The 24461-nt window shown below is 40.0% G+C and overlaps 1 protein-coding gene across 3 annotated transcripts; it reads left to right on the top strand.

Moving 5' to 3' along the window:
- Window positions 1-4272: 4272 nt before the first annotated feature.
- ZFP1 (ZFP1 zinc finger protein) lies at window positions 4273-24259 on the top strand. 3 transcript variants are annotated; one of them, XM_047078779.1, is made up of 4 exons: window positions 4273-4376; window positions 9632-9690; window positions 20675-20801; window positions 22374-24259. In XM_047078779.1, the coding sequence occupies exons 2-4, from the start codon at window positions 9676-9678 to the stop codon at window positions 23447-23449; spliced, it is 1218 nt and encodes a 405-aa protein (XP_046934735.1). In that variant the 5' UTR covers window positions 4273-4376; window positions 9632-9675; the 3' UTR covers window positions 23450-24259. The 3 variants fall into 3 exon arrangements, with proteins under 3 accessions (XP_046934735.1, XP_046934736.1, XP_046934734.1); XM_047078780.1 differs by lacking the exon at window positions 4273-4376 and adding an exon at window positions 4863-5016; XM_047078778.1 differs by lacking the exons at window positions 4273-4376; window positions 9632-9690 and having other exon boundaries at window positions 20358-20801.
- Window positions 24260-24461: the final 202 nt, after the last annotated feature.

Below are 24461 nucleotides of genomic sequence, written 5' to 3' on the forward strand. Positions count from 1 at the left end.
GGGAAGGAATTTTTTTTTAAAAAGAGAGCGAGGCAAACCATGAGAGACTCTTAACTATAGAGAACAAATGAGAGTTGCTGGAGGGGAGGTGGGCGGGGAAGGAGCTAAATGGTTGATGGGAATTAAGGAGGGCACTTGTTGTGATGAGCACTGGGTGTTGTTACATGTAGGTGATGAATCACCAAATTCTACTCCTAAAACCAATATTACAGTATATGTTAACTACCTAGATTTAAATAAAAACAAACAAATAAATCTAGTGTGCAGTCTTGAGAGCTAACATTTTAAACATTTTTTCCTTTGAATTGTTAAGTAGTAGTCCAAGAATGATGAATATTCCAGTCTCTCACTAGTATTCATTAATTTGTGTAATGTATTTCTATATCTAGTAGTTATTAGTCTCTCTTTTTAAAAAAAATGTCCCAAATATTCTGTTTTTCTTCCTGATGAAGTATGATATTATTCCATCAAACAAACAAGCAAAATAATCAAAACAGTGCAAATAGTAAATAACAAAAATGCCTTTCAGAGAATTTGATTTTTATGAATTTAGAGTTATGTATCCATCACTTCCATCCAGTATATAATTTTTTAATTCTGATAAAATATACATAACATGAAGTTTACCATTTTACCCCTTTTTAAGCATACAATTCCGTGGCTTTAAGCATATTCACAGTGTGGTATGGCCACCACCACTCTCCCACACAGAAGCTCCCTGCCCAGTGTGAGCTAACCCTCCACGCCTCCCTCCCTTGAGTCCCTGGTAATTTCTATTCTCCTTTCTTTATGAACTTGTCTATTCTAGATACTTCATGTAAGAGGAACTACACAGCATTGCTCCTTTTGTATCGGGCTTGTTTCATGTGGCGTATCTTCAGTGTCCATTCACATTGCAGCCTCCGTCAGAACTTCATTCATTTTTGGCTGAATAATATTCCATATTATTCCAAATGTACGTATATACTACATTTATTTATCCATTCTTTTTTTAAAAACTTTTTTAAAAGTTTATTTATTTTGAGAGAGAGAGAGAGAGAGAGAGAGGAGGGGCAGAGAGAGGGAGAGAGACAGAATCCCAAGCAGGCTCTGCGCTGACAGTGCTCTCTGACTCAGAGCTCAATCCGATCATGAGATCATGACCAGACCTGAAACCAAGAATTGGATGCTCAACTGACTGAGCCAGCCAGGTGCCCCTACTTGTCCATTCTTTCGTTGATGGACACTTAGGTTCTTTCTACCATTTGACTGTTATGAATAGCAGCCAAATGCTGCTATGAATATTGATGTACCAATACCTTTATGAGACTACCCATTATTTTAATTAAAAGTTACTTGTGGGGCGTCCATGTGGCTCAGTCACTTAAGCATCTGGCTCTTGACTTAGGCTCAGGTCATGATCTCATGGTTCGTGGGTTCAAGCCCTGCCTTGGACTCTGAGCTGATGGTGCAGAGCATGCTTGGGATTCTCTCTCTGTCTGCCCCTCCCCTGCTCGTGTGCTCTCTCCCCCTCTCAAAACAAATACATAAACTTAAAAAAAAAAAGCTACTTGCTACCACTCTGCACCTATGAGAATGGCCAGAATCGACCACACCGACAGCACCAAACGCTGGCAAGGATGTGGAGCAGCAGAACTCTCACTCACTGCCCGTGCGGGTGCCACATGGCACAGCCACCTTGAAAGACATTTTGGCAGTGTCTCACAAAACCAAACCTACTCCTACCATACGATCTAGCAGTTACGCTCCTTAGTACCTACCCAAATAAGTGATTTTATCTGCACACAAAACCCTGCACGTGAATGTTTGTAGCAGCTTTATCCATAATTGTCAAAACTCGGAAGCAGCCATTCAATAGGTGAGTGGATAAATAAATGGTGGTACATCCACACAACAGAATATTATTCAGTGGCAAAGAAATGAGCTATTGGGGCCCATGCCTGGCTCAGTCAGTGAAACATGGGACTCTTGGTCTCCACATTGTGAGTTCAAGATCCACATTGGGTGTAGAGATAAAAATGTTTTAATCTTAAAAAAAGAAAGAAAGAAAGAAATGAGCTATCAAGCCATGAAAAGATATGCAGGAACCTCTAATTAATATTTCTTTTTTAAAAAATTTTTAACGTTTACTTATTTTTGAGACAGAGAGAGACAGCGCACAGCGGGGGAGGGACAGAGAGAGAGGGAGACACACAGAATCTGAAACAGGCTCCAGGCTCCACACTGTCAGCACAGAGACCGATGTGGGGCTCGAACTCACGGACCACAAGATCATGACCTGAGCCCAAGTTGGATGCTCAACCATCTGAGTCACCCAGGTGCCCCATCTAATACATATTTCTTTTTTTTTAATGTTGATTGGGGCGCCTGGGTGGCGCAGTCGGTTGAGCGTCCGACTTCAGCCAGGTCACGATCTCGCGGTCCGGGAGTTCGAGCCCCGCGTCAGGCTCTGGGCTGATGGCTCAGAGCCTGGAGCCTGTTTCTGATTCTGTGTCTCCCTCTCTCTCTGCCCCTCCCCCATTCATGCTCTGTCTCTCTCTGTCCCAAAAATAAATAAACGTTGAAAAAAAATTAAAAAAAAATGTTGATTTATTTTTGAGAGAGAGGGAAATACAGAATGGGAGCAGGGGAGGGTCAGAAAGAGAGAGGGAGACACAGAATCTGATGCAGGCTCCAGGTTCCAAGCTGTCAGCATAGAGCCTGATGCGGGGCTCAAACTCACAAACCGTGAGATCGTGACCAAGCTGTAGTCAGACGCTCAACTGACCGAGCCACCCAGGGGCCCCTCTCATGCATATTTCTAAGTGAAAGAAGTTAATCTGAAAAGGTACATACTATATGATTCCAATTATTCTAAATTATGCATACCTAAAAATAACAGTGTTTTCCAGGGGCTCAGGGAGTGGGAGGAGGGATGTATGGTGGTGTATACATGTCATTATATATTAGAGTAAATCCTAATGTAAACTATATAGACTTTGGGTGATGTGTCAATGTACATTTCCTTATAACAAATGTACCACTCTGGGCGGGAATATTGATAGTGGATGAGCCCATGTATATGCAGGGGCAGGTGGTATATGAAATTTTTCCTCAAATTTTGCTGTGAACATAAAACTGCTTTTAAAAATAAAGAAAAAAGTTGGGGCACCTGGGTGGCAAAGTCAGTTAAACTTCTGCCTCTTGATTTTGGCTCGGATCATGATTTCACATTCATGAGTTGGAGTCCGTGTCAAGCTCCACGCTAACAGTGCAGAGACTGCTTGGGATTCTCTTTCTCTCCTTCTCTGCCCCTCCCCTGCTTGCCCCTCCCCTGCTTGCCGCTCCCCTGCTTGCCCCTCCCCTGCTTGCTCCTGTGCCCACACACGCGCGTGCGCAGACACACACACACACACACACACACACACACACACACTCTCTCTCTCTCTCTCTCTCTCTCTTAAATTAAAACAAAATTTTTAAATTAAAAAATAAGCTAGTTCCAGCACATGATATCTTTAGGGTAAATTTTATTTTTTAAGATTTTATTTTTAAGTAATCTTTACGTCCAACAAGGGGCTCAAGCCTTTAACCCCGAGATCAAGAGTCACGTGCTCTGCAAGTGCCTCTGATCAATTTTATTTTTATTTTTTAAAAATATTTTTAAAGTTTATTCACATCTTGAGAGACAGAGCGTAAGTGGGAGAAGGGTAGAGAGAGAGGGAGACACACAATCCGAAGAAGGCTCCAGGTTCTGAACTGACAGCACAGAGCCCAACGCGGGGCTCGAACTCACAGGCCTTGAGATCATGACCTGAGCTAAAGTCTGACGCTTAACGGACTAAGCCACCCAGGCGCCCCATGGTTAATTAGATTTTTAAAAAGTGAGAAACGTATGCACTTAATGTTACATACGGTTATCTTTGAGAAATTAGATACTTGCTTTTATTTTATACATATTTTCTAATTTAAATACGTTATCATGGATTACCTACGTAATCTTTCAAAGTCAGGTTTGTTTTTTTTAATCTGGGAATAGGTGGTTGTAATCCATAACCCTTGCTGCGGTAAATGGACAGTCCAGGCCAGGGATCATTTTAGCCTCATGCCACCCGCTAAACTAAACGAAGACTTTCCAGAGAGTCCCTACAGCGGGGCCCCAAAGACTTATGGGAAGTGTAGTCCCGAGGTTGGATGAACCACCCCTCAGAGGACCCTGGGACGGCTAGCAGCCCTTGCATCTGCGCATGTGCAGTGCTGCGAGCGCGCCGGTGGCTGCCCTTCCCCCACCTCCTGCCGCGAGTGGGTGACAGGGCCCCGGTCTCCGCGCATCTTCGCTGACCGGCGCCGTGACCTGGCTTGGCACTGAGCCACAAGTGGAGGCTGTGCCCCTCCAGGTATGAGGGGGGGCTGCCATGCAGCTACGCGAGGGCTGGGGGCCGCGGAGGAGGAGATGAGGGATGGGCTCCTGTCCGCGCAGGGTGGGAGCCCAAACTTCAGCGACTTGCAGACGTCGGTGACCCTCGGGGCGGTGTCCGGGGCCGCCCCGCGCCGTCCTCCGCACGGGGCTGGCGGGGCCCGCCTGGCCGGACGTGCGGGGGCGGGGACGGCGGCGAGGGAGGGCGGCGGCGAGGGCTCGCCTTCCTCCCTTTGTCAGGAGAAGCGCCTCCGACCGGCCGCCAGCGTCTCCTGTCGCGCGGGAGCGAGTCCGGAAGCCCGGGCGGGTGCGCGCGTGACCAGGCCCCGCGGGCGCGGGGCGAGGCCGGGGGCGGGGCCGCACACACCTGGCGGCGCCCGGAAGCCGCGTGCTGAGTGCCCGAGCATCACCTGGTGCAGGGAGGAATGAAAGCCCCAGCAAGTTTCCTGATGCACGCGGCGTACCAGAGGAGACCTCCGACCTCTTTGCGAAAGCCTTTTCGGCTAAGTGTTCCTCTAATCCTCACACCTAGCCTGTGACGTCGCTAGTATCTCAGTTGCAACTGAAGGAAAAACCGGAGGCTCAGATGGGTGGAGTACCCGAGCCTCCCGGTATTTTGTGTAAGTGGCACATGTTTTTTCATTTTCCTTTTGATTTTGTTCCCTGATAGTTTTGCCTTGCAGGCGTTTTGAATTAATTTGTAGTTGAATTTACTGCTCTGCTCTTTTATGGCACTCAGAAGCCTTTTACCACTTTGAGATTACGCAAGTTGATTGATGATTTCCACTGGTACTTTAGAATTATTTGCATTAAAAATCTGCCAATACTTTTATTATGATCCGAATAATGGCTGCATTTAATTAGGGAGAATGGACACCTTTATGATGTTGGATCATATTGTAGGCCATCCGAGTGTTCAAGCCCTGTTTTGTTTTGTCTCTCTTAAGTGCACTTTATCATCTTTACAGAAGTTTGTCATTTAAAAAAAAGGTTATTTTTCTTTATCCTTATGTAGTGTATTGTTGAAAATGAAATCATTTTTCCATCATTTCATATTTTTTTCTCTTGTATTTGTTGATATTTTCCACTGTTCTTATTTTGTATATTTGGGATTTCTCCCCCTTTTTGTTTTTGTCTCCTTAATTAGCATAGCTAATGGTTATCTATTATTTAAAAAAATGTTTTTAAGTTTATTTATTTTGAGAGAGACAGAGACAGCATGAGCAGGGGAGGGTGAGAGAGAGAAAGAGAAAGAGAAATCCTACACAGGCTCCGCCCTGTCAGCGCAGAGCTGACACAGGACTTGAACTCACTAACCCACACTAACTGTGAGATCATGACCTGAGCCACAATCAGGTCCCACACCAGGCTTAACCGACTGAGCCACCTGGGTGTCCCTCTATTTTTATTATTAAAGAATAACTCTTTAATATCTGTAGCATCTGTAGTAGTGTCTCCTCCATCATTTTTGATAATGGTAATTAATGCCCTCCTTTTTTTTTTTCCCTTTTGGTCAGTATGGCTAGAGGTTTATCAATATTATTGATCTTTTCAAATAACCAGGTTTTGGTTTTATGGAATTTTTCCATTGTTTTTCTGTTTTGAGGGATTTTTTAAATGTTTATTTGTTTATCTTGAGAGACAGAGTATGAGAGTGCATGGTTGGGGCGGGGGAGAGAGAGAATCCCAACAGGCTCCACCCTGTCAGCGCAGAGCCCCACGTAGGGTTCAAACTCACAAATTGTGAGATCATGACCTGAGCTGAAATCAAGTCAGGTGCTCAACCTGCTGAACCAGCCAGGTACCCCCCTGTTTTGAGTTTTATGGATTTCTGTGCTTAACTTTATTATTTCCTTCCTTATACTTGATTTGGGTTTAACTAATTAATTAAATTTTTTATGCTTTCTTAAGGTGGAAACTGCGGTAATTGATTAAAATCTTTCTTTTCTAATACAGTTTAATGCTATAACTGTTTGTAGTTACAGTTAATATAGGTAATAATTTAATGCCATAATACTACTTTAGTTATATCCCTCAAATTTTGGTATGTTGTGCTTTCATTTCTATTCAGTTCTATGGGTTTTTTAAACTTGTGACTTCCTTTTTCAACCCTTGGTTATTTAGAAATTTGTTGTTTAATTTCCAAGTATTTGGAAAGAAGTAATTAACAGATCTCTAGAATTGATTTCTAGTTTAAGTCTATTTTCATCAAAGAATACACTTTGTTACAAATTTCATTTCTTTAGAATGAAAGGTTTGTTTTGTGGCCAAGAATATGATCTATCTTGGGAATTTTTAACATATAATTTAATGACTATTGTGCTGCTGGTGGTGGAGTCTTCTGTAAATACAAAATGAGTCAGGGTGGTTGATAGCGTGGTTCCATTCTTCTATATCCTTACTGGTTTTCTATCTACCTGTTTTGTCACTGAGAAAAGAGTATTGATGTCTCCAACTATAATTGTGAATTTATCTGTTTTTTTTTTTCTTTCAGTTCTGTCAATTTTTGCTTATTGTATTTTGAAATGCTTTTGTTAGGTACATATACATTTAGGATTGTTATGCCTTCTGGCCGTTTGACACATTCACCAGGTGTTGTTTATCACAGTGACATTATGTAATATCACTCTATTTCTGGTAATATTATTCTGAAGTTTACTTTGATATTAATATAATCACTCTATTTTGGTTAGTGTTTGCAAGGCATATCTTTTTTTTCATCCCTTTACTTTTGATCTAGCTATGTTTTTATATTTCAAACAAACCCGCTTATAAACAGTTAAAAGCAGTTGGCCTTCCTTTTTTTTATCCAGTTTGACAACCTCTATCATTTAATTGGTGTATTTATACCAGTTATTAAGATGGTTCAATTATGGGACCCCTGGGTGGCTCAGTCGGTTGAGCTGCCGACTTCGGCTCAGGTCACGATCTCACAGCTCATGAGTTCGAGCCCAGCATCAGGCTCTGTGCTGACAGCTCGGAGCCTAGATCCTGCTTCAGATCTGTGTCTCCCTCTCTCTCTGCCCCTAACCCACTTGCATTCTGTCTCTCTCAAAAGTAAATAAACATTAAAAAAAAAAAAAAAAAGATGGTTCAATTAAAATCTACCATCTTGCTAGTTTTTTTTTCTACTTGTCCTGGTTGGTCTTCATTCGTATTTAACTCTTTTTCCAACTACTTTTGTATTAGTTGGTACTTTTATGATTTCATTTTTTTCCTCCACTATTGGCTTATCATTTATACCCCTTTAAAAAATTCTTTTGTTGTTGCCCTGGCATTTACAATACAAATCTGGAGTTAATCACAGTGGACCTTTAAGTAATATTTTACTGCTTTATGTGTAATATAAGATCTTTATAATAATATACTCTCCAATTTCATCATCCCATCTTTTGTACCATCATATGTTGTAGTTTTACATATGCCATAAGCCCACAAAACGTACGGGCTATTTTTTGACAATCATTTGTCTTTTAGAGTGATTAAAAGTAAGAAGGTTTTCTTTAGAGTCATCTTTATTTTAAGCATTCCCATAGATCTTTATTTCTTGTGTAGATCCAGGTTTTTGTCTGGTATCATATTCCTTCTACCTGAAAAACTACTTTAAATATTTCTTCTAGTACAAATCTACTGGTAATGAATTCTCTGTTTTTGTTCAAAAAGTTTTGATTTCACTTTCATTTTTTGAAGGATATGTTTGCTGGGTATAGAATACTGGGTTGATAGTTGCCCCACTTTTTTTTTTTTTTTTTAAGTACTTCAGGGGCACCCGGGTGGCTCAGTTGGTTAAGTGTCTGACTCTTGATTTCGGCTCAGGTTATGGTCGCAGTTTGTGAGCTCAAGTCCTGCATTGGGCTCTCTGCTGACAGTGAAGAGGCTACTTGGAATTCTTTCTGGCCCTTCCCTGCTTGTTCGTTCTCTCTCTCTCTCTCTCTCAAAATAAAGAAATAAACTTAAAAAAATAAATAAAAAATAGGGGTGCCTCGGTGGCTCAGTCATTTGAGTGGCCAACTCTTGATTTTGGCTCAGGTCGTGATCTCACAGATCATGAGTTTGAGCCCTGCACTGGGCTCTCCACTGACAGCATGGAGCCTGCTTGGCATTATCTGTCTTCCTCTCTCCCTGTCCCTCCTCTGCTCTTGCTATGACACAGTCTCAAAAATAAATTAAATACATACATACATACATACTTTAAAGATGTCACTGCATTGTCTTCTGGCTTGTATAGTTTTTGATGAGAAATTGACTGTGATTCTTTATGTAGTTCCTCTATATAATGTGTCATTTTTCCCTCTGGCTACTTTCCAGACTTTTTATTTAACCTTGGTTTTCAGTGGTTTGAATATGATGTCTTACATATTTGTTTGGTTTGGTATTTATTCAGTTTAGATAAACTATTTGAGTTTCTTAGAGCTATAGTTTGATATCATTATTTCTTTTTTTTTTTTTTAATTTTTTTTTTTCAACGTTTTTTATTTATTTTTGGGACAGAGAGAGACAGAGCATGAACGGGGGAGGGGCAGAGAGAGAGGGAGACACAGAATCGGAAACAGGCTCCAGGCTCCGAGCCATCAGCCCAGAGCCTGACGCGGGGCTCGAACTCACGGACCGCGAGATCGTGACCTGGCTGAAGTCGGACGCTTAACCGACTGCGCCACCCAGGCGCCCCGATATCATTATTTCTTAAAAATCTTCAGTCATTATGTCTTCAAATACCTCTTCTGTCCCATTCTTGATTGTCTTTTTGGGATTCCAATGACATGTTTGTTAGGCCATTTGATATTGAACTATAGTCTTTGGATTCTCTATTTAATTTTTCATTCTACTTTGTTTTATGTTTCATTTTGGGTAATTTCTTGCTTTCTTTTCCATTTGATTTTTTCTTGCAGTTTTCATCTTTTCTGAAATTTCCCATTTATTTATGTTGTCCGCCTTTTCCATTAAAGCTTCTAAAATATGAATTATAGTTATTTTAAATTCCCTGTCTGATAACCATCAGTTGAAGTTTGTGTTGATAGTGGGTTGTCTTAGTTTGGCCTTTTCTGGTGTCTCATAATGTTTGATTGAAGGTAAGTGTTGCCACCATGATTGTTTAGGTCCCTTCTGAAGAGGGCAAGGGACTCTCCCAGTAGGTGGTGTTTTCCCAAATGATGTGTAAGGATTTGTAAATAAGTCATTGTAGGAGTTCCAAAGCAGGTCACATCATTAATAACAGTATCTTCCTTTTTCTTTCAGTTCGGCCTTCATAGTTCTCAGCCTTTACCCCAAAACTACAAAAAATGAACAAATCCCAGGTGAGTTGATTGTTTTTCCCAGTTTTGTTTTTTCAGTGCATTTGAGGAAGTTTATAAGGACCCAGGAAATGAAACATAAAGGCAGAGATGAGCAAAACTTAAGGAAAATGTAGTAAGAATAATTGATCAATACCAGCAGCCAAAAAGCAAACCAAGTTAATTGTCTTGAATTGATTATGAGTGGCATCTCCTTCGTTCTCTGATATCAGGTCTGAGTAAATTTTATGGACCTTCATACAGATGGTGTTTTGGACAACATCCCCAGAAACCATGGGTTTATCAGTTTGACTCTGGTTATTTTGTATAGCATTCTTCACTGCAAATGCAGGATTTTGTGTGTATCTTATTTTTTCAGTCAAATTAGCAGGATGCCAAAAAACTCAGTAAATATCTGGGTGTGTATTTAAATTCTCCCCCCAGACCTCCACAATACCATTACTTTCATGAGTAGCTTTCATGAGTAGCTTTACTGTCATTACTTTCATGAGTAGCTTTCTTTTTTATTTACTTTTTATTATTTTTTAAAATTATTTTTTAATCTTTGTTTTCGAGAAAGAGAGAGACAGCATGTGAGCAGGGGAGGAGCCAAGAGAGAGGGAGACAAAGAATCTGAAGTAGGCTCCAGGCTCTGAGCTGTCAGCACAGAGCCTGACGCAGGGCTCGAACTCACGAACTGTGAGATCATGACCTGAGCCGAAGTCAGACACTCAACTGACTGGGCCACCCAGGCGCCCCAGACTTTTTATTATTTTTTTAATGTTTGTTTATTTTTGAGAGAGAGAGAGTGTGCGTGCGTGCCCGTGCGTACGAGCTGGGAAGAGACAGAGAGAGGAAGACATAGGATCCGAAGCAGGATCTGCACTGTCAGCACGGAGCCTGATGTGGGACTCGAACTCACAAACTGTGAGATCATGACCTGAGCTGAAGTCAGACGCTTAACCAACTGAGTCACCCAGACTCCCCACTTGAGTAGCTTTTCAGAGTTTATATGTACATATTTACATGAGTACAAATACAGGTTATTATAGGAAGCATATTAATCATGCTGATTTGTTTATATGTGTTTTGTTTTTAATTAATAGACTTCATTTTTTAGAGCAGTTTGAGTTTACAGAAGATGTGAGTGAAAAGTACAGGGTTTTTGTGTATTCCTTCATTCCTTCCACACACACAGCTTACCCTGTTATTAACATCTTGCATTAATGTGGTACACCTGCTACTGTTCATGAGCCAATATGAACACTTTAAAATCTATGGCTTACATTAGGTTTTATTCTTGGTGTTGTATGTTCTGTGGATTTTGACAAATACATAATGACATGTACCCACCATTAAAGTTTCATACAGTATAGTTTGCTGCTCTAAAAATCCCGTGCCTCATCTATTCATCCTTCCCGCCCCACCCCCCCAGCCTCCACCTCCCTGAGCCCCTGGAAATCGGTGATCATTTTAACTGTTTGCATAGGTTTGCCTTTTCCAGAATGTCATATAGCTGGAGTCATACAGTGTGTAACCATTAGTTTTTTTCACTTAGAAATATGCATTTGAGGTTCTTGTATATCATTTCATGGCTTGATAGCTCATCTCTTTTTACCATTGAATAATATTTTGTTGTGTGGATGTACCACCATTTATTTATCCACTCACCTATTGAATGGCTGCTTCCGAGTTTTGACAATTATGGATAAAGCTGCTACAAACATTCACGTGCAGGGTTTTGTGTGCAGATAAAATCACTTATTTGGGTAGGTACTAAGGAGCGTAACTGCTAGATCGTATGGTAGGAGTAGGTTTGGTTTTGTGAGACACTGCCAAAATGTCTTTCAAGGTGGCTGTGCCATGTGGCACCCGCACGGGCAGTGAGTGAGAGTTCTGCTGCTCCACATCCTTGCCAGCGTTTGGTGCTGTCGGTGTGGTTGATTCTGGCCATTCTCATAGGTGTGCAGCAGTATTTCATTGTAATTTATAGTTCCTTAATGACATGATGTTGAGTATCTTTTCATATGTTTATTTTCCATCTCTGTATTTTCACTGATGAGGTGTGTAGTAAGGTCTTTAACCCATTTTTAAATCAGGTTGTTTTCATATTGTTGATTTTTTAGAATTCTTATATATATTTTGGATATCAGTCCTTTATCAGGTGTGTGTTTTGCAAAGATTTTCTCCCCATCTGTGCCTTGTCTTTTCATTCTCTCAATTTTGTATTTTTATCACTCAGTAACATATCTGAAGTCTTTCCATAAAAAAACTTAGAGTTTCCTTATTATTTTATTGTGTAATGGAACACATATACAGAGAGTATATAAAGCATTGTAATACTTTTATGTGCATCATAACAATATGTATAACAAATGTGTGTGCATTAAAGAATAATAAGAAAATGGGCACCCATGTACCTTGCCCAAGTTAAGAACTAGAACATTCTCGGGGCACCTGGGTGGCTCAGTCGTTAAGCGTCTCACTTTGGCTCAGGTCATGATCTCGTGGTTCGTGAGTTCAAGCCCTGCATCAGGCTCTGTACTAACAGCTCAGAGCCTGGAGCCTACTTTGGATTCTGTGTCTCCCTCTGTCTCTGCCCTCTACTGTTCACATTGTCTGTCTGTGTCTCAAAACTAAATAAACATTAAAAAAAAAAAATTAGAACATTCTCTGTTCTTGATGATACATTCTCCCATTGAATCATCCTAGTAGGTATCCTCTATCTTGACATTTTTGTCAATTACTCCCCTGCTTTTCTTTTTTTTTTTAATTTTTTTAAAATGTTTTTTTATTCATTTTTGAGAGAGTGTGAGTGGGGGAGGGGCAGAGAGAGAGGGAGACACAGAATCAGAAGCAGGCCCCAGGTTCTGAGCTGTCACAGAGCCTGATGTGGGGCTCGAACCTACAGACCGTAAGATCATGACCTGAGCCAAAGTCAGATGTTCAACCAACTGAGCCACCCAGGTGCCCCTCTTTCTTTTCTTTTTTTTTTTTTTAAGTTTATTTATTTTGAGAGAGAGCAAGCAGGGGAGGGGCAGAGAGAGAGAGACTCTGTGCTGATAGCACAGAGACTGATGTGGGGCTCGATCCCACAAACTGTGAGATTGTGACCTGAGCCAAAATTAACAGTCGGATGCTTAACTGACTGAGCCACCTAGGTGCCCCTCCCCTGCTTTTCTTAAAGATTTTACCACTTATCTACATATATGCCTCATCAACATGAAATTTAGTTTTGAGAAACTGTAACTGGAGTTTATATTGCCTTGTGTTGCATAATTTTCTTTCTGATTGGTGGAGTTCTTTTTTCTTTTGCTTCCAGACCCTAAGATTTAAGATGTCCTTATATGCACCCATGTTCCCTTTTGTCAAGACTTGGGTTTTGTTTTGTTCTGTTTTAATCGCTGTATATTTTAAAGTTTTATTAGCCAGTATTAACCAAAGAGAGATGAAACCACGCATGCATTATTGGTCATAGTCTAAAATGATACAGCCTTACTGGGGAAGCAGTGTGTCAAAAGTTATCCAATAAGCATAAGTCTGGTTGTGTCCTGCAATTTTGCTGGTATTGGATAAAGGTTTCTAGGAGAAGATGAGCTGAATACAGTCTCTGAGTCAGTCTGGCTTCAGCTTTTCTGAGAATTTCCAAAAATTCCATTTGGAGAAGTCATTGGCAAGGTCATGAGAAACATAGGAAAACATAGGGCTCACATGGTTGGGCTATCTGGCAGGGTCAAAGCGTGAATCAGGTATTGAATGTCTGGTAGAAATAGAATTAAACCAGGGGGTTGCCTGTATTCGCTGCTTCTTAGCCTAGTGGTAACTGCCAACTGTCAGGAGTCCATCAAAGCAGGACACTTGTGTAAGGTGGAGTGTCGTCTGATGCAGGGTAGCCTGGTGTGGAAGGTAGAAGTAGGAGATGTCACCAGCACACGTTGAAAACAAGTCAGACTGAGTGCAAGTAAGAAACTGGGCCAGGCTCACCCAGGCATTCTGCCCTCAGGTTAAAAAGGTGGTACAGTGGCAGTAGGCTTTTTGTGTATGACAGGCCTCAAAATGCCTGCTTTTGAGTTGCACTGTTCCCATGTACGACAAGCGGTTTGGTATCAATAGACATCCCTGCCACCCTGCAGTCTCTTTCAGACTCCTGGGGATTTCCTTCAGCTCTGGTATCGATCTTTTGTTTGCCTCTTCCCACGTCTTTGTCTTTTTTGGGGTCACTGTTGTTTTATTGGTGTACATTTTTTAGTATCTTCTTAAGAAAGGGTATGGGAGAACATTTTTTTAGGCTTTACGTTTCTGAAAATATCTTCATTCCATTGTGATACTTGCTTGATGGATAGTATCAATGTGGATTTGTCCATCCGTTGCTCTGGTTCTGTCAGTTTTTGCTTAATGTAATTTGAAGCTGTGTTGAGCACATGCACATTTATGATTGTTCTCTCTTCCTGACGGACTTACCCTTCTGTCATTTTGGAATACTCCTCTTTATCTCTGGCAATATAAATATAGCCACATCTCCCTTTTTATGATGAGGTGGTGTATTTTTTAAGTGGCTTCTGTAGGGATTATAGCTTATATACTAGTCACCTTGAATTAATGTTATACCACCTCAATATGGTCCAAGAACAGTATACAGTATATTGCGGTGAATTCTTGCAGCTTTTATTTGTCTCTATACGCCTTTTGACCTTTGTTTTGAAAAATTCTAGGGCTTCTTTTTTCCGTAAGTATGTTAAAGATGACGTTCTGTTTTTATCTCACTTCTGTGGTTTCTGTTAAGAAATGAATCTTCACTTTTATTGTTTTTCCCTGAAGGAAAGGAATCTTTCTTTTGGCCACTTGCAAGATACTCTGTTTTCTGGCGCTCACCAGTTCGAGTGTGATGTGTTTAGGTATAATTGTCTTTACATTTATTCTGCTTGGGCTTTATTAAGTTTCTTAGATTTGTGGTTGATGCTATTTACCATATTGGGGAAAATTCTTAGCTATTATATCTCAAATATTGCTTCTGTCCCATTTTTTTCCTCCACTTGTGAGACTACACATTATATATTTTTGTTTTTAGCATTTTAAGCAATAGTATATTAGACTTTTGGGCCATACTTCACATTTCTTATGTTTTGACTTTTCCCCCATTTTTTTCTCTCTGCTTTAGTTTGGATATTTTCTTATTGGCCTGCCTTCGAGTGCACACTTCTTCTGCTGAATCTAATCTGCTATTAAGTCTATACAGTGTGTTTTAAATTTTAGTTGAAAACGATTTTTGCAGTTCTGTAATGTCCATATACTTCCCTTTTGTAGATTCCAGTTCTTTGTTGAAATATTCCCATATTTCATCTACATTATCCATCTTTTTCTCTGTATTTCTTTTTCCTCTTACATAAACTCACAACCCCAAGATCAAGAGTTACACTCTACTGACTGAGCCAGCCAGGCACCCCTGTCTGTATTCTTTAACATATTACTTTACAGTTAATCTGAAGTCTTGTGTACTAACTCTAACCTACGGATTATCTCTACATATGCTTTTGACTGTTGATCTCTTGTTTATTGTTTTATTGTGCTATTTTGGTTTTTCACATGTCTAGTAATTTTTGTTTGTATGGTAGACGTGTATGACACACACTTCCGCTCTGAAGAATGTTACGTTTTGTTTTGCCAATAATTTAACTGTCTGGCAGAACAAAATTGTTGCCCTCTACTAATTCTCCTAGAGGCTTTCCCTCCTACTTGCACGTATTAGGAACCACCCAAAGATCTGAGGTGAATTTTTATGCAGAATTTTAGACCCCCTTCTCTATGCCTTCTTTACCTTCATTACTTTGCCCCCAAATCTCAGTTGCTTTGCAGACCCAAATGCTAATTTTTATTTTTTCAATGTAGCAACGGTGCCACTTGCTGCTTCAGTTCTATTTCTCTGTGGTACTGTTAAAAATTACCTTTAGGGACATTTATGCTGTATATAGAATTCAAGATTGATATATTCTTTTCTTTCAGCATTTTTATCATCATTGGTAATGTGGGCCTCCCGTCATGTTCACTGTTCTTTCAATAATTGTAGCCGTGCAGTGGTTGCTAATACCTGCAAGTTGTTATATGTATTTGTCCAGCTTTTGTTGTTGTTTTCCTCTCTCAGAATTTCGAAGTGATCGCTTTTTAGTGTTGTAGTCATGAAGTACAAAGGCCTTTCTACCTATCAGAACGTGACCTTTTAGTTGTCTCCTGAAACTTGTAGAATTTGCTCTTTGTATCCACTGTTTTCATTTTTTTCTGACGATTTGTGTTTTAATTCCTGTTTGCATGACAGTTCCTAAGATAGTTCTTCTCACCTTTTTTTGGTTTGATTTTGTGAAGTGTGAAAATGCAGAGAAATACAAATGAAAATGGATTAGGCTGAGCCTAATGAAATAGCAATGTTTGTATGTACAACAGTTGCCTGTCAGCAATTTCAGTATGGTCCAGCCTAATAATTGTCAACCTATTACAGTATCCAAGTCAAGACTGAACATCTTGGCTTATTTGCTTCCATACAGTATGTGTATTGAAGGTTGTTATGTTACACAATTCACACATGAATTCTGTCTCTTATGCTGTCTCACCATCATGGTTCTGACCTCCCTTAGCAGGCTCCCACTCCTGGCATTAAGTCACCTTATTCAATGCTAAAATCCTGTTGACCATTAAAGATTGTTTCCTCACTTTAGACGTGGCCAATAATGTAAGTTTTGTGCAGGTCTGTCCACTTCTTTTCATATTTTTTACACATTAAATAGAATTGACAGAATTTGGGGTCATGATTTATACATATTCTTGGAATTCTGTTTTCACTAATTTTTTTAATGAATTATTAATGTTCCTGTGCTAGCTTTTCTGTACCTTTTATTTTAAGGCTTTGTTATTTAAGTTTGCGTCTTTTTTTTTTTTTTTTGAAGACTTGTCCGAAGTCTTTTTTTTTTAAAGACTTGTCTTGACCTTTTATTAAATGTTTATTCTATTTTATCTTATTACTGGTTTTCTTCTCTTTGTCACTTTGAGCATTTTTCTTCCTCTACTGGTGTGTCAAAATATATTTTTATATTTCTTTTAAAGGTTTAACTTACTCTTTTTTAGCTTATATTTTAAACAAAACTTAAAAAGCTAATCACGATTTATATTTTCCTTCCAAACACAATACATTCTCTGTGTCACAACTCCCAGGTTTCTGGCATCCAAAAATTAGTTTCAGCTAATTATTTAATACCTCCTTCCCACATCCCATATATACGTTTTTTAATAACTTATTTTGCTGACTTATTTGCTCCCTGATGCTTCTTACGTCCAACTGATTCTTGCTAGGTTTGTCTTCTTTGTGGTTCACATCGTTTTATAGCAGTAAAAAAAGCTAGCACTTATGTGACATTTACTATGCAGTAGTTGTCATTTTAGATCAGGCTGCTAAACTATGTCCATGAGCCAGATGGCATTCTGCCTTCCTTTTATATGGCTCACAGCTAAGAGTGGTTTTTACATTTTTTTAATGGCTATGAAAAAAATCAAAAGAATAGTATTTCACGATGTGAGAATTCTATGAATTTCACATTTCATTGTCCGGGAATCAGGCTTTTTTGGAACATAGCCATGCCTATTTGTTTGCGTGTTTCCTGTGCCTGCTTTCACGGTGCAGTGGCAGACTTGATTGGTTGTAGTTGAGACTACACGTGGCCTGCGGAATCTAAAATATTTACTACTTGGCCCGTTGTAGAAAGTTTGCCAACTCATATTCTAGCATTTTCAGTACTTTGAAGATACTCTGTTGTTTAGTGGCTTACATTGTTTCTGTTGAAAAATCAGCTAGCAGTTTTATGTGCCCCATTAGGCAGTGCCTCCTTTTTCTTTTGGGATTTTTAACAGTTTTGTGATGATGTACATAATGTGATTGTATTTGTTCTTCTTGGGGTTAATGCTCTTCTGTGGTCTGAGGAGAGTTGTTTTGGAAAGTCCTAAAAAATCTAACATCTAGAGGGGAGAGTGGAAGGAATAAGACACTTTTAACAAAAGAAAGCAAAATGATTGCCGCAAGAGAGACAAACAAAATACTCCAGGGTTTAAAACTGAGCAGGAACTCACAATAAGGCAGGATCACATCTAAGAGTGATGTAAGATGTGACCTTACTGGGAAGACCTTTGCTTAGGAAAGCCATGGGAAAGAGGGATGGAAAAGAAATTTGGTGTTGAATGCTGGGCTAGTGGTTAGTTTATCAGCTTTCAGGAGGTAATGAATAACCACGTCTAATCAAGGTAAACATTAAAAAAAATACATTTTTGACTTATATTTTCATATTACAATGGGTTAATCAGGATGTAACCATCGTAAGTCAAGGAGGATCTAATAGTTTGAAGAGTTGAGGAAGGGGTATTAAAAAATGGTCTGTTTAGATGTCAAATACGCTAGCTCTACCTCTATTCATGACCATAGGCTTTCTAGCCAGAATACCACATTCCTTCCAGATGGAAACTATATACTGTTTTGGCAAAAGTTTTTGAAGTTGGTCATGCTTGACATCCCTTTTAATGCTATGGTATCAGAACTGTGTTTCATCAACAAGTTTTTGAGTTTTTTGTTTGTATGGAGTATGGAAAATAAGGAGAAGAAATACAGAAAATTTTCATATTTGATGGTAGAGTCATTTCTAAATTATCATAACTTGAGTCCAAGTAATGTGCCACAGGTTTATCCCCGTTGGTCTGGCAGCCATACAAAAGTTCTTATTGCATCTATCGTCTGGCCCAGTGCATATAGACAAATAAATCCATGTAGTCGTCTTTCAGGCCAAGAAATAGAAAATAGCCAGGACTCTTGAAGCTCTTGTGAAATCCTCACTGTGTAGCCGGAACTAGTTCATTTTTATTGCTTTATAAGACTCGATTATTTTAGTATACCGTAAGAAATCCATCTATCGATGAGCATTTGTTTTTCTGGCTCTGGGGTCCTATGTAAAATTTAACTGTGAACATTCTTTTTTATTGATTTTTAATTTTTTTTTAACATTTTTATTTTTGAGAGGCAGAGAGAGAGCATGAGTCGGGGAGGGGCAGAGAGAGAGAGGAAGACACAGAATCAGAAGCAGGTTCCAGGCTCCGAGCTGTCGGCACAGAGCCTGACTTGGGGCTTGAACCACAAACTGTGAGATCATGACCTGAGCCGAAGTCAGACGCTTAGCCGGCTGAGCCACCCAGGCACCCCTGATTTTTTTTATGGACATAGAATGACATATAGCATTATTAGTTTCATGTGTACCACGTTATTCGATATTTCTATATATTGCTAAATGATCAGAATAAGTCTGGTAAACATCCATCACCATATATAATTTTTTTTTTTTACTGTAATGAGAACTTTTAAGATCTGTTCTCTTAGCAGCTTTCAAATATGCAATACGGTATTGTTAATTGTGATTACTACACTGTACATTACATCCCTATGTTGTATTTATTTTAAAACTGGATGTTTATACCTTTTGATCCCCTTTGCCCCATTTAGCTCATTCCCCACCCTGACAACCAATCTGTTCTTTGTATGCATGAACTTGGTTGTTTTGGTTTTTGTGTTTTATTTTAGATTCCACATAGAGGTGAGATGATACAGTATCTGTCTACTGCACTTAGCATGATGTCCTCAAAATCCATTCATGTTGTCACAAGTGGCCAGATTTTCTCTTTTATGGCTAAGAAATACTCCGTTGTGTATATATGCCACATATTCTTTATCTGTTTGTCTATTATCGGACGCTTAAGTTTCCCTATCTTGGCTATTGTAAATAATGCTGTAGTGAATGTGGGTGTGCATATATCTTTTCAAGTTAGTATTTTTATTTTCTGTGGATAAATACCCAGAAGTGAAATTGTTGGATCATGTGATAGTTCTATCTTTTGAGGAACCTTCATAGTGTGTTCCTAAGTGGCTGTATCCGTTTCCCTTTCCACCAGCAGTGTACCAGCGTTCCCTCCATATCCTCACCAACATTTGTGATCTCTTGTTGATAACAGCCATTGTAACAGATGTGAGGTATTATCTCATTGTGATTTTGATTGGCATTTCTCTAGTGATGTGCTGAGCATCTTCTCTTGAATCCATTGGCCATATGTAGGTCTTCTTAGGAAAAATGTCTGTTCAGATATTCTGCCCATTTATTAATTGGATTGTTTTATCAGATGATTTGCAAATATTTTATCCATTTAGTTGGGTGCCTTTTCATTCTGTTGGTGGTTTCCATTCTGTGCAGGTGCTTTTTGGTTTGATATAGTTCCATTTGTTTATTTTTGCTTTTGCACCATTGGTATGGCTTGGATATGGTAGAGAGATCTCTACTTACGTCTGACATTTTGCCTTGTAATTGGAAGTTCGTCTGCTGCCTTTAAATATTTAAAGATTTAGGGGCCCCTGGGTGACTCAGTAGGTTAAGCGTCCAACTTCGGCTCAGGTCATGATCTCACAGTCCGTGGGTTTGAGCTCCGCGTCGGGCTCTGTGCTGACAGCTCAGAGCCTGGAGCCTGTTTCAGATTCTGTGTCTCCCTCTCTCTCTGCCCCTCCCCTATTCATGCTCTGTCTTTCTCTGTCTCAAAAATCAATAAATGTTAAAAAAAATTTTTTAAATAAAGGTTTAATTAACTCTTTAAACTTGATACCCCCCAACATAGTATCTGAGTATCATCTTTGTACAGATAACATTAAATACTGTGTATTTGTTTACCTATTTATCTTCCTCTACATATTTTCAGAGGAGAAACAGTATTTTATTAATCTTAGATACCTGTTGTATATGGCAAGTGCCAGAGATCTAGGGGATCTGCATAAATGTTTTATTTATAAACATATTTTTTGGAAACATGAGAAAACAGTGAAGATGTCAGTTGGCGTCCTGTGTAAATTTTACAAGGTAAGAATAAGTTTTCACATATCCTTCCTACATTGCCAAATGCCCATCATTTCAGAATGAATAGCCATCTGAGTAATATGCCATTTCAGGGATCGGTTTCATTCACCGATGTGACTGTGGACTTCACTCAGGAGGAATGGGAGCAACTGGACCCCTCACAGCGGATCCTTTACATGGACGTGATGCTGGAGAATTACAGCAATTTACTCTCAGTGGGTAAGCACAGCTTTTAGTGCAGCTCCGTGTTGGCCTAGCATTTATGTCCTTGCTCAGTTACCAAAAATTCTGAGCTTCTGAATTACTACCATGTGGTTGTGGGCTGCAGCTTCAGGTGTTAAAGCCGAGAGACAGTGGAGACGCTGAAGTTCTACCTTCTTTATTTGGGGGATTTCTGAAGTCTAAGCAGATAGGAGCTGTGTTCCGTTATGAAGTTCTCTGATATTATCGAGTCAGATGTGATTTTCAAGTTGGAACAACAACAAGAGGTGTAGATAGCATAGTAAGAATGGTCAGGTCAGAACTTTCTGGGGAAGATGTCAAAAGAGAGAAGGAGCATCAGAAGCCAATCCACGCAGTATCCTAGGGATTATGAATGGGTTGAACTATTTTCAAATATTTTTTAAGAATCAATTTTTCAGATCCTTAAACCTTTAAAGATGGCCAATACCAGAAGATTCCTCAGATATCAAAATCCTACCTCCAACTATCAGTCTGTCTCTGCTTAACATTTTTTGTTGAACTTTTATATTTTTCTCTCACACTTGACCCTTGACATTTACCTAACCTGTCTTAAACCTTTGTGATTAGCTGCTCTTTCATTCGTATTCCCAGTTTGCCAGAATGGTGACTTTGATATTTTAGGTGATGGAACTGGTGTAATAGATTCTTCCTTAGTCTAAGAGTGATGCATTGTCCTAGACACAAATGCCAGCAAGATCACCAGAGTCAGGAATGTCAAGGCTGGGTCAGTCTGATCCTTAAGATTCCTTCCGATAACAGCAGCGCCAAGACCTGTTTAGAGAAGAAATTGAACACATTAGAAGGAAAAAAATAAGGTGTTTCAATGGAAAAAAGTAAAACACATGATTCTGTCACAAGGATCTTGAACCCTTGGATTTATTTTCCATTTCCTTCAGACTATGGGTTCTGGATCTTGTCATCCATTTGCAAAAGTTGTACATGAGAGATTTGGATCTTGGCAGGAGGATTATGTCTGCAGACCTGTGAGCAGCATTGCTGTTAGCAAGGTGTGTGGCTTGCAAGAGCAGAGGAGAAAAAACGGGGAGAGAGACTAGGAGTGTGGAGAGGAAGTGCCCGTCTGACCACAGCAATTCAGAGCCTAAGTGGCAGTTGCTAAACTCAGATCTGCCCAGGCTGCTTGCTGTTCCCTTCGCATCTTCGTCCACTTGTTCTCTTGGTCTGTGCTGACTGTTCCGTGTCCCTGAGGACACGCTGAACCTCCTGCCTCCCTCGACTTGTCAGCTTGCCTACGTCATTTGTGCCCTGTCTGCTGCCCTTTGTTTTTATTTCACTTTACCTTTTAAGGTCGTTCTGTAATCTGGCAGTGCTACTCGAGTCCATTGTCAGCTTCCATTCTTTTTTTGCCACAGGCTTTTTTGGTCTTTCCAAGCTTAAGAACTAGGCAAAATTTGCAATGGAGACTTTTTAATCCTGGAAGCCCGGATCCCACACACAGAGACAGCCCTACGATGGAACACTGGTGGAGACTTCACATTCTCTAACATGGCAGGAAGGGGCTGACAGCGTGTCTCGTGTGCTCTTTCCTAGAGGTGTGGAAAGCTGACGACCAGATGGAGCGGGACCCCAGCAACCCAGATGAGCAGGCGAGACCATTTATCATTTTTAAGAACCAAACCCCAATTGAGGAAAGAGGTAATCTCTTTGAAAAAACATTTAATCTGAGCACAGATTTTGTTTCCTTAAGGCAAGTACCCTATAAATACGACTTATACGAAAAAACCTTGAAGTCTAATTCAGACTTACTTAATGGTAATAGAAGCTATATAAGAAAGAGAGCTGATGAGTGTAATGGATTTGGAAAAGCACTCCTCTATCTGAAGCAAGAGAAAACCCATCATGGGTTGGAATACTCTGACTATAATAAAAGTGGGAAAGTCTTTAAAGAAGCCATTTTTAAACATCAGAAAATACGAAATTTGGTACAACCTTTTATTTGTAATTACTGTGACAAGGCTTTCTCCTTTAAGTCACTCCTCATTAGTCACAAGAGAATACACACTGGAGAAAAACCTTATGAATGTAACGTGTGTAAGAAAACCTTCTCCCATAAGGCAAACCTCATTAAACATCAAAGAATTCATACGGGGGAGAAACCCTTTGAATGTATTGAATGCGGAAAAGCTTTCACCCACCAGTCAAACCTCATCGTTCACCAGAGAGCACATATGGAGAAGAAGCCCTATGAGTGCAGTGACTGTGGCAAGACATTTGCCCAGAAGTTTGAACTTACTACCCACCAGAGAATTCATACAGGAGAACGACCCTATGAGTGTAACGAATGTGCAAAAACCTTCTTCAAAAAGTCCAACCTCATTATACATCAGAAAATTCACACGGGGGAGAAACGCTATGAGTGCAGCGAATGTGGAAAATCCTTTATCCAGAACTCACAACTGATCATACACATGAGAACTCACACGGGAGAGAAACCCTATGAATGTACCGAATGTGGCAAGACATTCAGCCAGAGGTCAACCCTGAGATTACATTTGCGAATCCATACAGGAGAGAAACCATACGAGTGTTCTGAATGTGGGAAGGCCTTCAGCAGGAAGTCCCGACTCAGTGTCCATCAGAGGGTTCACATGGGGGAAAAGCCCTGAGACTGCAGCTAGCTTGTTCTGTGGAAAAATCCGAACCCTTCCAGCGGGGGGCAGACCGCACAAAGGTACTGAAGGAACGCGGAAACGCGGGGCGGGGGGGATACAATCCATCAAATCAAAACACATGTAAAAACAAGATCCCCTAAGAACAGCCTTATACCCAAGGTTAGATACGCTGCCCAGCTAAAGCGTACATCCAGTTGTAAATAGACATGCTTAGTCCTGTTACAGTGAGCTTTTTAAAATCTTGAATTATTCTGGGCAGCAGCATAAAGGATCTGCAGACCATACCCCGGGAGTTGAGTGGCTGTGTATGAGATTATGCCCCAAAACACAAATCTTGTCTTACATCTATATATGTAAATTTAACACAGTCACTGGGAGTTGGAAATTCTTGTCCTCTGTTAGGACATGAGTAAGATTTTCCATACTAAACACCACGTGTCTTTCAGTACCTTTACAACCCAGTACGCATTCCACATGAACTAGGTCACAGTTTTAATAGCGTGTAGCGTATGTTTTCTCCTGCTACTTGCTGGCATAGGGAAGTTGGTCGGACCGTCGTTATTCAGCTGCCTCTTCAATAAACAGAAGACAGTGTTGAAGGTTTAACTTGCTTCGGAGGTTGCTAAAAGCATTATTCACATCAATATATAAGTGAGAGATAATTAAGAGGGGATTTAGGGAGTGAAAGACCACTGTGGGCTGTCACTCAGTGTAGGCACCACAGCTGGAGAGAGTGCCCACGTCCCTCGTGCGCAGTTCCTTTGCAGTGGGGTGTTTACATACAGATGCCTGTCTTTTAACATACTGTGTAACCCATAAACTCCTTGTGCTTTTATTTGTGTTCTCCTGTTTCTCTTAATATTTTATGGATTGTCTTACAAAAAGTAGGATGTGTATGTGGTTCACAAATGTTACATTTCAGAGACTTCAGAGAAAAAAGTTAATAAATGTCTTAGTGCTTTTTCAAATGTCCACATGCACAACCCACTTTAAAAATGCATTTTTG

Source organism: Lynx rufus, unplaced genomic scaffold (assembly GCF_022079265.1).
Source record: "Lynx rufus isolate CCGP_SWC_20201006 ecotype Redwood Valley unplaced genomic scaffold, mLynRuf1.p SCAF_16, whole genome shotgun sequence".
NCBI lineage: Eukaryota > Metazoa > Chordata > Mammalia > Carnivora > Felidae > Lynx > Lynx rufus.

Excerpts from the sequence above, each read along its gene's own strand:
- ZFP1 (XM_047078778.1), top strand. The coding sequence starts at position 20,642 with ATGAATAGCCATCTGAGTAATATGCCATTTCAGGGATCGGTTTCATTC. Across the intron at positions 20,802-22,373 it reads CAGCAATTTACTCTCAGTGG|AGGTGTGGAAAGCTGACGAC; the intron begins GTAAGCACAGCT and ends GCTCTTTCCTAG.